The following is a 14,209-nucleotide window of genomic DNA, read 5'->3' on the forward strand; positions in this document are numbered from 1 at the left end:
AGTGCCAGAGAGACGGCGCTCGTCCTCCTCAAAACAGACGTTTCTCATAACTAGAGGGGGAGAGAGAGAGAGAGAGAGAGAGAGAGAGAGAGAGAGAGAGAGAGAGAGAGAGAGAGTTAGCTCCAGACATCACATGACCCCCAGCGACCACACTTCCTGTTGCTTCCTGTTTCTACAGGAAGAGCCAGAGTGAAAGAGGGAACATGGGAACTTGAACTTGTGTGTGTGTGTGTCTCTGTGTGTGTGCGTGTCTATGTGCGTGCGTGTGTGTGTGCATGTCTGTGTGTGCGTGTCTGTGTGTGTGTGTGTGTGAGTGTCTGTGTGTGTGTGTGTGTGTGTGTGTGTGTGTGCACACATACCTGTGCATGCTGTGCACTCCTCCCTCCATCTGAGCAGACGCTGTTCTCTTCTCAAACTTCAGATCTCCAGAGTACATCATAGCTCTATGGGGCGTCGGGGGGAAGGAATACAGTGTTACACATCCTCTTAATGTCTACTTTAATATTAGTGATGTGCCACTTCCTCAGCACTGTGTGTCTTTTTCCATATATTCTATAAAAAAAAAGTAATGATAAAAAACATTCATTTAAAAATGTGATTTTGGTCAATCTAGTGCCATTCCATGACTTTCCAGACCTTGAAAGCTCCAGTACATGAGCAGTGTTTGTACCGTAGCTGTGTGAGGCTCTTGGCTCCGATGTCCTGACAGGAGTGCTGGATGCCCACCAACAGGTAGGGAACAAACTTATGGATGGATCCTTTATCCTGCACCGCCCCCGACACGCCCTGCGCCACCTTGATCTTATCACATTCACTACACAACAACAACAACAACACAACGTTATGAAGACCTTATAATATCATCTTAGAATAACATCAGAAAACAATAATGCTGGAGCGCAATTTTTGGTAGTGATTATAATCAAAATCAATTTTAATTATTTAACATTTTCCTTGATTTGATTTTTCAAAGCACAACTTTGAGTCGTGCTGCGCTGCCTCACCAACACGTCAAAAGGTCAAAGTTGAAACTCTCCGAGGATCAGTGCACACCTGAAGTATCGCGTCTGGGATCCCAGGTTCTTGTCCATGGCGTCCAGCGAGCCCATCCCTCGGTACTTCTTCAGCCTGATGCCGTCAGAGAAGAAGTATTCACCAGGAGCTTCACTGGTGGCGGCCAAGAGAGAGCCCATCATCACTGGGAGGAGGGGGAGGAAGAGGAGGAGGGGGAGGAAAAGCAAGATGAGGAAGAGGAGGAGGAGGGGGAGGAAAAGTAAGAGGGGGGGACGACCAGGAGGAGGAAGAGGAGGGGGGGGAGGAGGAGGAGGGGGAGGAAAAAGAAGAGGGGGGACGATGACAAGGAGGAGGAAGAGGAGGAGGGGGAGGAAAAGCAAGATGAGGAAGAGGAGGAGGAGGGGGAGGAAAAAGAAGAGGGGGGACGATGACAAGGAGGAGGAAGAGGAGGAGGGGGAGGAAAAGGAAGAGGAGGAGGAGGAAGAGGAGGATGAGGCGCTGCATTCGACCTGCCTCACGTTGACGTTGACAATGGATCCATTTCTGATTCAACTTCATTTAAACTGAATCTCAGCAGAAACACTAAATGATTGAATGATTCTAAACAAACACAAATAAGAGGAATCTTCTAAAACACTGAACATTTGGGAAAAAAAATCCAGCACACTCCAGGAATTTACTCAACATTTCCCTTTGGCTTCAGGAACAAACTATTCAAAAAAGAAAGTAAAGTGAGAGCAGCAATGTGTAAATAAATAATATATACATGCTGTGACACACACACACCTGTGGAGGCTCCCAGTGCCAGGGCCTTGGCGATGTGTCCCACCGTCTGGATTCCTCCGTCGGCGATGACCGGCACACCGAAGCGCCGGGCGTACTCCGACACCTTGTAGACAGCGGTGGCCTGAGGCCGGCCGCACGCCAGCACTGGAGAGAGAGAGAGAGAGAGAGATATTAATCAAACAAAAACAACAAGATGGAGAATCTTCTCTTCCCATCCAATGATCTTCATTGATCAGCTGATGGCTTGTGTGCTCGGAACAGAGCTGTGCCACATTAAACATCATAACAAGGTCAAGTTTCCTCGACACACTTTCATGTGATTCTTTCTTTTGTGTTCGATTGGACTTTTAAACAAAGCAGCAAATTTATTAATTATTAAAAATAATTGGTCATTGATATGGTCTTCAATGTTGGTATTTGTTTATTTTGAATGCGTATATCCCAAAAATAAATTCATGAATTAATAAATGTTGGTACGAGTTTTGAAGGAAAAAAAATATATAATATATACTGAGAATTTAGAGAGTCAAATTGTGTTTTGTTTTTTTTATTATCAATTTGTTTTAATGTCTTTCTTTTGTACTTTTTACGTGTTTTTTTATGAAACCTGTTTAAAGGACGTTGCTTGGTGATTATAAAACACCCGGTGTTGAACTGAAACCGTCCTGTGTTGAGCTGTTTTCTGTCTGGATGGTGAGAAGCTCTGAGGCAACAGTCCAAGCTCATTTAAATCCAAAAACGTGGACCATCCCCAGAGGAAGTAATCTAACCACAGCGAGAGGAAGGTGGGGCACTGGAGGTGGAGGCAGGTTCTGTCTAGAAATCGGACAGAATCCTCCACCTGGGATTACCGCAAACCCATCTAGAGGACTCAACACCATCATTAACACCACATGACACTTCACAACTTCTCTTGCACCCACCGCCATTTTACCAGGAAGCGGTAAGTATCTTTTGAGGGAATATGAAACCAGATAGAAATGTGGCCACAGAGTTTGCATTGAAGTGTCTTCAATCCGTCCTCAGTGTCCTGGGAGATTCTCCACCAGTGTTTTAAAGTGGTGGAGCGCCGCCCGATCACCTGAGACGCACAAAAACGCCAGGTGTGAAGGGGACATAGAGGCGAACGATTTTCACGAGTGACTACAAATCACCCGAGCAACGCCAAGTACATGCAACCCCACGAGGAGAGGCCTGAACACCCGCAGGATCCTGGGGTGCAGCACATGCAGTTTAGAGCTTGATAGCGCCATCTGTTGACCGCAGGCTGTACTACACCACCAGTTCATGTGTCATATGCCACACTCAATTGGGAGCCATTTGCCTCATTCTCAACGAACCCCAAAGGAAGAGGAGGACTTTTTGCATCACCTTGATGACATCACAAAAAATGAATTGAGAGTAGTTGGCGGGGAAATGGAGACCACATTGGTGATGGAGAGATTAGTGGACGACACAGGAACAAGCATCCAGAACCCCAAAACACCCCAGACCAGCCGCATCAAGACTACCACTATGACCACTAATCATTCTGATGCAGAGCTGTTAACCAATCAGTGCAGCAGGCAGCCAAGTTGGGGGTGGGCACACCGTGGTAGGAGAGCCAATTGGAGCATGGCGCCGGCCCTGGGGGCGGGACTTACTGGAGTATCCTGTAACAGTGGAGGGGGCTTTGGGGCTGTGGAGCTTTAGAGCTGGTGGAACACTAAGGTGAGCTGGACACACACACACACACACACACACACACACACACACACACACACACACACACACACACACACACACACACACACACACACACACACACACACACACACACACACACACACACACACACACACACACACACACACACACACACAGAGAGAGAGAGAGAGAGAGAGAGAGAGAGAGAGAGAGAGGAAGGCAAGGATGAGGGATAGGAAAGAGTAACATGGGAGGGGTGGGGTGTGGGAGGAAAAAATAAAATTCAGATGAAGACGGACAAAGATGGAGAAAAGAATCATCAGGCATTTTGGGACCACTGAGGGGAACTAGGAACTGGGGAGGTCCCTGAGAACTAGACACCCTTAAGAGCTTTTTAGCTGCTTGCATTTGCACCATCAGTGGTAACTCTGAAGTTACATCAGAGTCCCCTGTTCTATGTTGTATAGAGTGAAAGCTTTCACTGATTTCACCTCACCAGTTCACCAAAAGTAGTTTCTCAACAAATTTGAGGCGAGAAATAAGAAATCCGGTTTCTGAATAGTCACTCATTAGATCTACTAGGCCTAAATTGAAAGTTTGTTCCGACTTCCATAAGGCGAGGGCTCTTATCAGGACGCCGCATGCAGATTTGTTGTTTCATTTAAATAAAATAAATACATCTACAATAAGCAATACTATTTTTATTTTATACTGGCGAGTGTACGTGGGCTGGTCCCCACCCAGCGCGATACAACTCGACTGGGGCGGACTGTGCTCTGTGCCCGAAAGCCGAGGGACGGTGGACTTAGAACTATGAAAAAGATTCCCGCGGCGGGAAAACACCCAATAAGCAACAGACGAGGAAAAGACAGAACCAAACATACACTGCTCATAATGTGACGGGAACCATGGAAAAAAAATAGAAAGGCAAAGAGGAGCCGGAAACCTGTGTTTAAATAAACAGGGAGGTTATAACCAGAGCACAACTAGGGTCTCGTTTGGGAAGATTGTTTTCCCGAAAGTTCTAAAGAGGTTGACGATAGAGTTTAATCACCAAGAAGCAGTAAGCAAAAGGTCTCTCAAAGACGGAGCAAAATCCTAACTCAGCCTTGACTTTTAGTAAACAAATTGCCCGCCAGTTTCCAAATAGACAATTTGAAACTGCATGTTTGGGCTTACGCTCGCCGCCATCTTGGCTGGGAACAGAGCGAGAGCTTTCCAAATTTGGGCAGCGGGGAGGAGTCTTCCTGTGCGAGTGAAAGCCCCAGACAGTTGGAAGAAGGAACAAACACGCACACCTTCCTCAAACGCAAAAGCTGTCAACCAAGTCAACTATAAACACAAATGTACACAACTTTAATCTTTAAAATGTTCTTCATGCAACAATAACTTTCAAAACCACAACCCAGGCACCTAGAAGAAGAGGTAAGCTCAGATAGAGACCCTGAAGCGTTAAAAAAAAAAAAAAAAAAGATTCTTCCGTTGAGTTTGAGATTCACTGGAGCAGCATCTAGTGGCCATTAGCTTAACTGCAGTTTAAAGCACTTCCAGATTTAACGGCTCCTGCTAGGATGGAGGCTTCAGGTGGTGGTGGTGCGTCTGTCACTCACCTTCCTGTGTGATGCAGATGGAGCCGCTGCCCATCCCCACCCTCAGGCCGTCAACACCGGCGTCGATCAGGTTCTTTGCCTGAGCTGCTGTCACCACTAGGAACACACACAAACATTTTTTTGTGTCTGAATAAATTATCATTAAAAAATAAATATAAAATAGATAAGATACATATAAATAAATAAACAAAAATCTATAAAGTACACTCAATTTGAAAACCACTTTTAAAAATTTAGAATAGAATCATCAGTCGGAAACCCATCGGATTCTGAGATTCAGTCGCCTGCAGTGTTTTTAGGCAGTGTTCATTACAACAACAGGATAAAACACAAGCTCACACAATGCACAGGGATAACACTTCAAGGAGGAATCAGAAATATGTTTTGATGTGTGTGAATGGAACACGGCTCTCCGTGCGCCCCGATGGCCACGCCCCCTTCCTCCAAATAAAACAAGTAGAAACAGTGTGGGGGCGGGGCCCGGAGGAAGGGGCGTGGCTGGTAGACTCCTCCAGATTATTTTCTGTGCAGGACGCATGGAGGGGGGGGGGGGGGGCGATCAGGGAGAGAGTCAGGGAGGAAGTGTCCCCGCTACGCACGCTTTCCTTCCGTGAGGAGACGTAAAATAAAACAACCTACATCTAAAATCACAACTCTGCGCAGATGGCAGGCACCCTGTCGCTGGTGCGGGCACCCTGTCGCTGGTGCACGCATCGTCAGTACCATCGGAGAGGGAGACAGGTGTTCAAAATACACCCCAATGGCTCCCTCTCCCTCAAATTGTGTGTATTTATGTGCACACAAGTGTGTACATATGAGTTTGTGTTTGAGCGTGAACTGAGAAAATGTCAGTCGATCAAGTTGAGAAAGTAAGATGCAAAGTTGGGAAAACCTAAAGAATACATATGGTTCCAATTGAGTGGTTTTTTTTCCCAGTGTGTGTATACACACCGTTCCCTCCGATGACCTGCAGCTGAGGATATTTCTCCTTGATGTATTTCACCATGTTGATCTGGAAGATGGAGTTCCCCTGAGAGGAATCCTGAAGGACAACATGACAGAGGTCAAGGTTCAAACTGTCACCGACAGCTGGAATGTTGGAGTTTCACCAACGCTATAAAGTGTGTGTGTATATATATATATTTTATAAGCATCATAAAATACTAAAATGTAGTGGTGAATCAGCGTATCCTAAAATTGAAATTATTTATTTCTGGGAGATTTTCCGTTGATTTCTGTGTGGACCTGTGAAGCCTTTTGTGACTGGGATTAAGGGCTGCATAAACCACAGGGACTTGAACATGAATGATAATGAAAGCAGTATAAAAGCAGCTAGCCGCACCAGCACCACCACGTCCACACCGCTCTGCACCAGCAGGTCCAGGCGGTATTTGTCGTCATTGTGCGTTCCGATGGCGGCGCCGCAGAGCAGCTGCTTGCGCGAGTCTTTGGAGGCGAGGGGGAAGTCGCGGTTCTTCTTCAGGTCTGTGCGTGCGATGATAGCCACCAGGGAGCCTTCCTCATTCACTATCGGCAGCTTCCCTGTAGGAGGAAGACCAGTGATCTCACTCCATTCTACCATCTTGTGTCTCATTTGTCATGCTACTTTCATTAGGGTTCAAAGCCTGAAGGGTGGAGCCCTATTGTTTTTTTGCCGCTTAATTCTTCTTCTTCTTCTTCGTTGTCTTATGCCGCGTCTCAAATTGCCGAGCTGGAACGAGCTAGAGACGTGAAACGTAACCCAATAACTGGAAATGATTGCAAATGTTTCCCAAGAAACATGAGCCCAATAGGCCAGATGGTGGCGCTGTAATAAAGGCCCAAAAGCAAATTTTGGGAATGCCGCACCCCTCACACCGTGACTGATCAACTTCAAATATGACAAGTCCAGCTCAATGTACAAAAAAGTAAAAATAATTCTCAAATTCTCAAAGCCCACCATGATGGATGCGTTGCTAATTTGCATAATGTATACAACAAGTTCAAGAGGTAATTTGTCCCATACATATAAATACGGTCATACATATATGCAGTAAATTATATAGCAAAAAATTGGCCCCAACTTATTTACCATTTGTCCAATCATCATTAATCTTTGTCGATAGTTTCCGTCCGTGTTTGGGAAAAGGTCTACCAAGCATTTTGAACCCGAGCTATAGGGGCGCCACAACTGCTACAAACGTGTATCTGAGAACGCGGTGGTCCACACTAATATCTTTGCACAGGCAGGGTGCAGCAGGAAATAGACCATGACTCAAGTTGTCTTAAAACAACCCTGATTAAACTCAGTGGAGGTTGGGTGAACGTGTTTATAAATTGAAGTTATTATTATTATTGTTATTATTAATAATAAATCCAGTAAAGGGGGGGGGGTGTGCTGTATGATTGAAACCCCCTGTGATGACACAACCAGTGTGTGATCCACTCTCCTTCTTTAAACAACTCATGAAACTGAAGTGACTCTGCACGGCTTGGCGAAGCCCCAAACCCTCTCGTTGTTTCTTGCGGCTTTCATTTCGATTCAGCTGCTTCCTTCTGTTGCTCACAGTTGTTACACAATCACAATTATTTATCATGACACGTTGTGATAAGGTCAAATTGTTGGATCCTACAATCATTTTTCCATCCGAATGTAACTGGAACTTTGAGACAGACAAATAAATTATATAATCAATGAAATGTGAATTTGCCGTGTTTCCATCAGTTGGCTTGATTCAAATCAATTGGAATGTTTATGTTCCAATGTTCTGTGTCATTAAATAGATCTTCTTTGGCATAAAATGAACCAACAGGGCAATCAATCTTCACCTTTCTTACTCCTCTGAAGAATCTCATTGGCTTCTTTAAGCGTCACTCCGGCTGGGGCGACCACCAGATCTTCTAGCTTTGTCATCACCTGCGAGTTTGGGCCAAATAAATATAAAATAAAGAGGTTAAAACTGACAGCCAGTCAATTTCTTTTTTCCCCCTTTAATGTGGGTTGTATCTTAAAATCACAAACTACCAACTTTACCTCTATAGAGCTTAAGTCCATAATTCACAGCAGATGTGATGGGGTGATATACATGTGTTAATGGCCAGTGTACGGTTGTTTTCCTTGTGGCTACACAGCCGTTACATTTCATCTTTTCTCATTATGCCGAGCACAGTGTTGTAGTTTGCCACTGATCGTGTGAGGGTCAGCCCCGCCCACCTGGCTGAGCGGCAGGTGGTGCTGCTCCTCCTTCAGGAAGTCGATGTCCCTGGAGGAGATGATGCCCACCAGCTTGCCGCCCATGTGCCCGCTGTCCGTGATGGGGATGCCGCAGAAGCCGTGGCGCGCCTTGGCCTGGAAGACGTCACGCACGCTCTCGTTGGGGCTCATCACCACCGGGTCCGTGATGAAACCCTGCTCGTAGCGCTGGGGGGGGGGGGGGATAAGGGAGGAACAGGAGAGCGGGTGGGAGGACAAAGAGAAGGAACAAGGGGAGAGGGAAAAGAAGGGATTGTCCAGGGAGTAAGGATGAAAAGGTTCGGGGAGAAGGGCAGAGGGAGGATGATGGGGAGGAAGAGGGGAGCAGTAAAATGTGAGGGAGAGAAGAGGAGGGACAGAGAGGGATGGGTGGGAGAATTGATGAAGAAGAGGGAGACAACAGGTGAGGAGGGAAGGAAGGAAGGGATGATAAACAAGGGGAATCTAACAGGTTCTACTGATCTAACAACAGGATGTTGAGCTGTCCACAGAGTGGATAAGAGGAAGGCGAATCACACACTGGAGGGAGAGAGAGAGAGAATGTAGAATAAAAAGTCCACAAGCAGAAAGAGGAAAGAAATGTTTTTTTCTTGAAAAGAGACAACACTAAAGCAAGTGAGATGTAAATGAAAGACATGGAGGAACAAGAAGAGAAGAGGTGAATGTGGGAAATGGAGAAAGGAGGAGACCTGCTCTCTGGACTTTGATAAGACCTTTTGACCCCCCCGACCTTCCAACCGCCCCCCCCCCCCCCGACTGCTCCTTCAAGGGTGGATGGATTTTGCAATTTGCTCGTCCTCATTTTCATTTCACCACATTCCTATTGGCCCCGCCTTCTTCCAGAAGGTAGAGAGGGCAGGTTTAGGACGGCGACCTTGATGTTACCTTGACTTTACGGACTTCGTTGGCCTGGAACTCGGGGGTGCAGTTGTGGTGGATGAAGCCGATGCCTCCTGTGAGCTGAAGGAGACCAAAAGTGTTGTTTTTTTTTTCCATTTTTGTTGGTTTGGTTTTTTTAGTCATACAATTTGAACAGCATTTGAATATCGAACCATTGTTGGACAGCCCTAGTGTGTGCAGGTGTGTGGAGTAGGGTTGAGCGATGCGTCAAAATGTTCCCCCCCGGCCACTGTCAGCCCAACAACCGGCCATTGCCGATATATTTCCGTGTTTTGCAAACCATTCTCACTGATCGGGCTTGGATCAATCTCCTGCTCCTCGTCGCCTCGGTCTGTAAAAATTATTTCCAACGCTGGTGTAGAAAACCTCCAATCTCCATCTCCACTTTACAATTCTTTGCAACCGTGGTGCAGAAAAAAAACAAAAAACAACGGCAAAACTTACGCTGTTCTAAAGCGTCTAGACAATCCAAACGCTGCAGATGGCTCCAATCTGATCGGCTCTGTCTAAGAATGTCTCCTCTGATTGGTGGACTGTGGTGGGTAGTAATCAAGCTCCTGATTGGCTGAGTGTGACATCACTCACTGTGAGATCAAAGCGACGTGGTTCGCCAAAAACGAGGACTATCCAATAAAATAAACAGCGCACGTGATTTCACCAGGAAGTAAATGACACAGAAGCGATGAATATCATTGTCGGTAGCGACACACTAGGTTTTAGAGACAGGTTAATTGTTTGCAGAGTTGAATTCTCAGGGGGACAGACCATTACATTAGCAGAACAAAAGGACAAAAATCACGCAAGGACCCCCCCCTCCCCGATTGACCCAGCCAATCGATGTTTTTTTTTTGTGTTTTGATGTATTCAACCAGTCGGCCAAGCCGAGTGTGTACTTACTGCCATAGCGATAGCCATGGGGGCCTCAGAAACGGTGTCCATGGGAGACGACACAAATGGAGTTTTCATGGTGATCTGCTTGGTGAGGGCGGAGGTCAGATCCTGGGCAGGAGAACACACATTCAAATACCAGGAAGGACACACGGTAGAAGAATTTATTAGATAACAGAGAATTTTACATCAAAATGCATGAGAGCTGTTGCCTTTGCCCTTTTCTCCTGAGAATCAAAGGATAGGTTGATTGGTTTTCAAGTAAGGTCTTATTAAAATGTTGGTTCCATCATTTATTCATCATCAATAAATTAATTATTCATAGCACAACCTTGCTGAAGGCTTTACTTCTGAGAAACTGACCACTCTGCTGCAGCTTCTCAGTGTGCTTAAACACAGTCCAATGGGGCAAAGGTTTAAGTCTTGTGTCTTAGTGTATTTTTTGAACATGTGTAACATAATCAAATTTTATTTAAAACTACTTTTTTGCAATTGCCCCGTTATGTGAAAGACATCAGCGCCTAATGCTGTACGCTGAGCCCATCGACTCACCACCTGGTCTGCTGTGAAGTCAATGTACCCCGGGAGGATCAGGAAATCACTAAGAGAGAGATCAGGAGAAAAAGAACCCAAGGTCAGGATACAAGCAGCACATGTAGCATCACAATGGCTCAGTGCTACACAGGCCTGTCTGCCCTGAATAACCACATGCTCTCTGCTGCAGTGTCTCAAACCCTATTGTTATCGCTCTACACTGAAGTCCAAACATCCTACTTTTCCACTGATATGTTTACACAATATGAAACGAGGCCATCCTCATGCTTGAACTGGACTGACACCCAGGTCAGGGCTAGTTTAAAAGTCAGATGGAGATTTAAAAATAGCGGTTGGGATATTACATGTGAGCCCACGATCAGTAAATTTCCACTACACTTTCTGTGTAACCTTATATTTCTGGTCGTATAAAAACACATTCTGGCTGAAAGTTTTCAAGTTTAAGAATTAAATATATCAAGAAGCAAAGTGATGAGAAGCAGGAGAGATCCCACCAAAGACACATGGCCAGCAGGCCACGGTCAACTGTCTTTCTCAGGGGAAGTTAGAGTTTCATGTTACACTCTACGTGCTCATGTGTTTGCCAGGCTCAACTTCAACGCCCGGTGTCAGTCTGCCTGGTGGATGCAACGGAACACATCTCCATGTAGAGAGAGGGAGAGAGAGAGAGCGATAAGGAGAGGGAGAGAGAGAATGGGGAAGGTGAAACCAAGAGCGACTCCAAGAATCTGGCTGTGTGAGAATGTGACACCAGTGACAGTCGGCCATCTAACCTGCAGCGATGCATTAGCACGCTTTGACAAACAATCTTCCTAGAAATTCACAGAAGACACCAGTTCACACCTAGAACCCCACTCACCGAATATGATGCTTTTTGCTGAGGTTTTGTTGTCTGAGTGTGAGTAGATGGGGGATAAGCAAAAAACCGAATTTCTTGGGGACACAAAGAAACCAAAATGCCACCTTTGAACCGCAGGTATAAATATTCAATACTAGGGACTGGAGGTTGTGTTGCTCAGGATTCAGGCAGACTTGCTGCAATGGTGCATTACTTTTGTCCACTTATTCACACTACACTACATTTTAATGATGGTTGTGTACAACTTCCAAATATAGCCCAGTCAATGCAACACAATTGTGAAAGCTCACACTTAAATTTGGGACCTGTTGGCTTAGGGAAGTTTATTTAGGGGGAAAGTGTCACTGTCCCTGTCACAGCAACACAACACCTACCCTCAAAACAACAGATGCTTACATTGGTGAGGGAATTTCAGAAACCTTGAATCTCTTTACTTCTTATTAGAGATTTGACAATAAAATCACCTGAAGAAAACATTTAAAATGGGGTACAGTTTGTTTTGCCGTTGCCACTGCCTGTAAAATAAGTTATTCTGTGATTATGAATCTGGTAGTACCTATGACAAAATAATGTAAATAAATTAGACCTATAATTTTTAAACGTTGTCAGGATTGTTATTGTATAGTTATTCATGCGTACTCTACAGTATTATTCACCTACTATATTTATATCTACCCTCCCACACTGCCCTTTTATTCTGATATATTGTCACACTTTATATAGATAGCATAGCCTTTTTTTATGATATTTGCCTGTATGCCTGATTGCATAAAATTATGCACCAACAAATACCAAGTCAAATGCATGAAACTTTACTGGGCCAAACACAGAAAATTTGGGTTCAGAGTGTGAAAAGCCAAACCTCTTGTACTGCTCAACAAAACAGAACAGCGCGTCTGGTCTTGTTGCAATTTAACCTGATTTCTTATCTAGCTATGGAGGGGGAGGTCTGTGCATGTCTAGACATGGGGGACCAGGGTTGGGAGGACCAGGGTTGGGGGCACCAGGCATGGGGGGACCAGGCATGGGGGGGACCAGGCCTGGGGCACCAGGCATGGGGCACCAAGCATGGGGCACCAAGCATGGGGCACCAGGCATGGGGGACCAGGCATGGGGGACCAGGCATGGGGCACCAGGCATGGGGGACCAAGCATGGAGCATCAGGCATGGGGCACCAGGCATGGGGGACCAGGCATGGGGCACCAGGCATGGGGCACCAGGCATGGAGCACCAGGCATGGGGGACCAGGCATGGGGCACCAGGCATGGGGCACCAGGCATGGGGCACCAGGCATGGAGCATCAGGCATGGGGGACCAGGCATGGAGCATCAGGCATGGAGCTACCAAGTGTAGCACCAGGCATGGGGGGGGACCATTACTTGTAAGTCATCCCGTCTCCTCCGTTGAACAGCTGCTGCCCCGTCAGGCCATCCTCGGGAATGTAGCCCGTCTGGCCGCTGATGAGGTAGTCCGCCATGTTGAGTCTGTTAAAAGGGGGGAAGTAGCGTAGGCCAAGAAGCCGGGGACTCTCCTGCCGCCGCTCGGCTGCTTCCTGGTGGCGTAGGTGGGGGTAAAAGAGTGCCGGGTGCCTCTCAACTTCCAAAACCTTCGCCCTCCGACGCTGTTTCTCGTCGCAATTTAAAAAGCCAAACGGTAGAGAAAATAGAGTTTGAAATCCGACTTAACGGAGAAACGCGAACTTTAAACCGTTGTTTATTTCATCGATAGCTCCACCGCTGCACTACGGCACGTGCACGGCGCGCCCGCTGCTCTAGCTCCCGGGGCGGGGTCTCTTAACCGACGTCACATCCTGCCTGGACCACGCCCCCTATCCGACTCCTCTCACCTCGGTAGAACGTCAGAGCCATTGTCTTGGATTGTTCTTTACTGTTATAATTTCGACATTTTATGCGTGCTGCTCGGTTATCAGGACAAGAACGACGCTGTGGTTGTTTCAATAACAATTAAAAATCGCCTTACTTGTGCCGCGTTCAAGTCACTTGGGAGAGATGAGAGCTGCGGCTGCTGGGAAATTATTTTTATTTTTATGGCGGTTGGCAACTAAAGATATAGTATTGCGTGTTGATTGGAGTTAATTATTTCCCTTCCTAAAAAACGGGGTGAAAACCCCCAATTTACCTGTTTATAAATCCCTCTATTTTATGTAACTTAATTAAACCACTGCAAAATACCAATCTAGATTACATTTCAGAATCAATCTTTCGACACACTTCGTTCTTTCTACACTAATGCTGTGGGTACTGACAAAGTAAATGTTCCACAGATCCCGAGTCGCATCTCCCTGGTGGATGTTTCAAAGTATTTTTCCCGTATGACTTAAACGCAGCGTCGCTGGTGCAGCGGCGATGAATTGGACCTGCTTGCTCTTCCCCGGGTGGCCGCCTGGGGGCGCTAACCCCTCTTCATTCTGCAGAGCTTGGTTGAATGCAGGGTTGGAACTAGGGCACATCTCTCCACTGCGCATATTGAAAAGCTGAGCTCAGTAGTCAAGAATATCCACAGCGCACAATTACACCAACTATATTAGGCAGCAGAGCACTGCAAAGCGTGTGTGACCGCCTGTTATTATGACAAACAGGTCTGGGTACACGCTGGGTCCAACTTGGAAGATTGTCTCAGTCAGTTTTGTCCTTTCATCAGTTTTTCCAAATAATGTAA

The 14,209-nt window shown here is 46.2% G+C and overlaps 1 protein-coding gene across 2 annotated transcripts in view; it reads right to left on the reverse strand.

The window, feature by feature from the left end:
* Positions 1–13,305, reverse strand: part of impdh2 (IMP (inosine 5'-monophosphate) dehydrogenase 2) — a 13,524-nt gene extending 219 nt beyond the window's left edge. The window contains exons 1-15 of one of the 2 annotated variants that reach the window (XM_080015416.1): positions 12,910–13,305; positions 10,669–10,717; positions 10,126–10,227; positions 9,214–9,288; positions 8,290–8,496; positions 7,905–7,992; positions 6,439–6,638; positions 6,048–6,138; positions 5,097–5,192; positions 3,444–3,515; positions 1,801–1,944; positions 1,054–1,198; positions 671–814; positions 360–443; positions 1–50 (exon numbers count right to left, since the gene is read on the reverse strand). The exon at positions 1–50 is cut by the window's left edge and continues 219 nt beyond it. In XM_080015416.1, the coding sequence (XP_079871542.1) occupies positions 29–50; positions 360–443; positions 671–814; positions 1,054–1,198; positions 1,801–1,944; positions 3,444–3,515; positions 5,097–5,192; positions 6,048–6,138; positions 6,439–6,638; positions 7,905–7,992; positions 8,290–8,496; positions 9,214–9,288; positions 10,126–10,227; positions 10,669–10,717; positions 12,910–13,007 (1,617 nt within the window). In that variant the 5' untranslated portion in view covers positions 13,008–13,305 and the 3' untranslated portion in view covers positions 1–28. The remainder of the gene's footprint in view (positions 51–359; positions 444–670; positions 815–1,053; positions 1,199–1,800; positions 1,945–3,443; positions 3,516–5,096; positions 5,193–6,047; positions 6,139–6,438; positions 6,639–7,904; positions 7,993–8,289; positions 8,497–9,213; positions 9,289–10,125; positions 10,228–10,668; positions 10,718–12,909) is intronic. The other variant, XM_080015417.1, reaches the window with a different exon arrangement.
* Positions 13,306–14,209: the final 904 nt, after the last annotated feature.

Source organism: Zeus faber (assembly GCF_960531495.2).
Source record: "Zeus faber genome assembly, chromosome: 15".
NCBI lineage: Eukaryota > Metazoa > Chordata > Actinopteri > Zeiformes > Zeidae > Zeus > Zeus faber.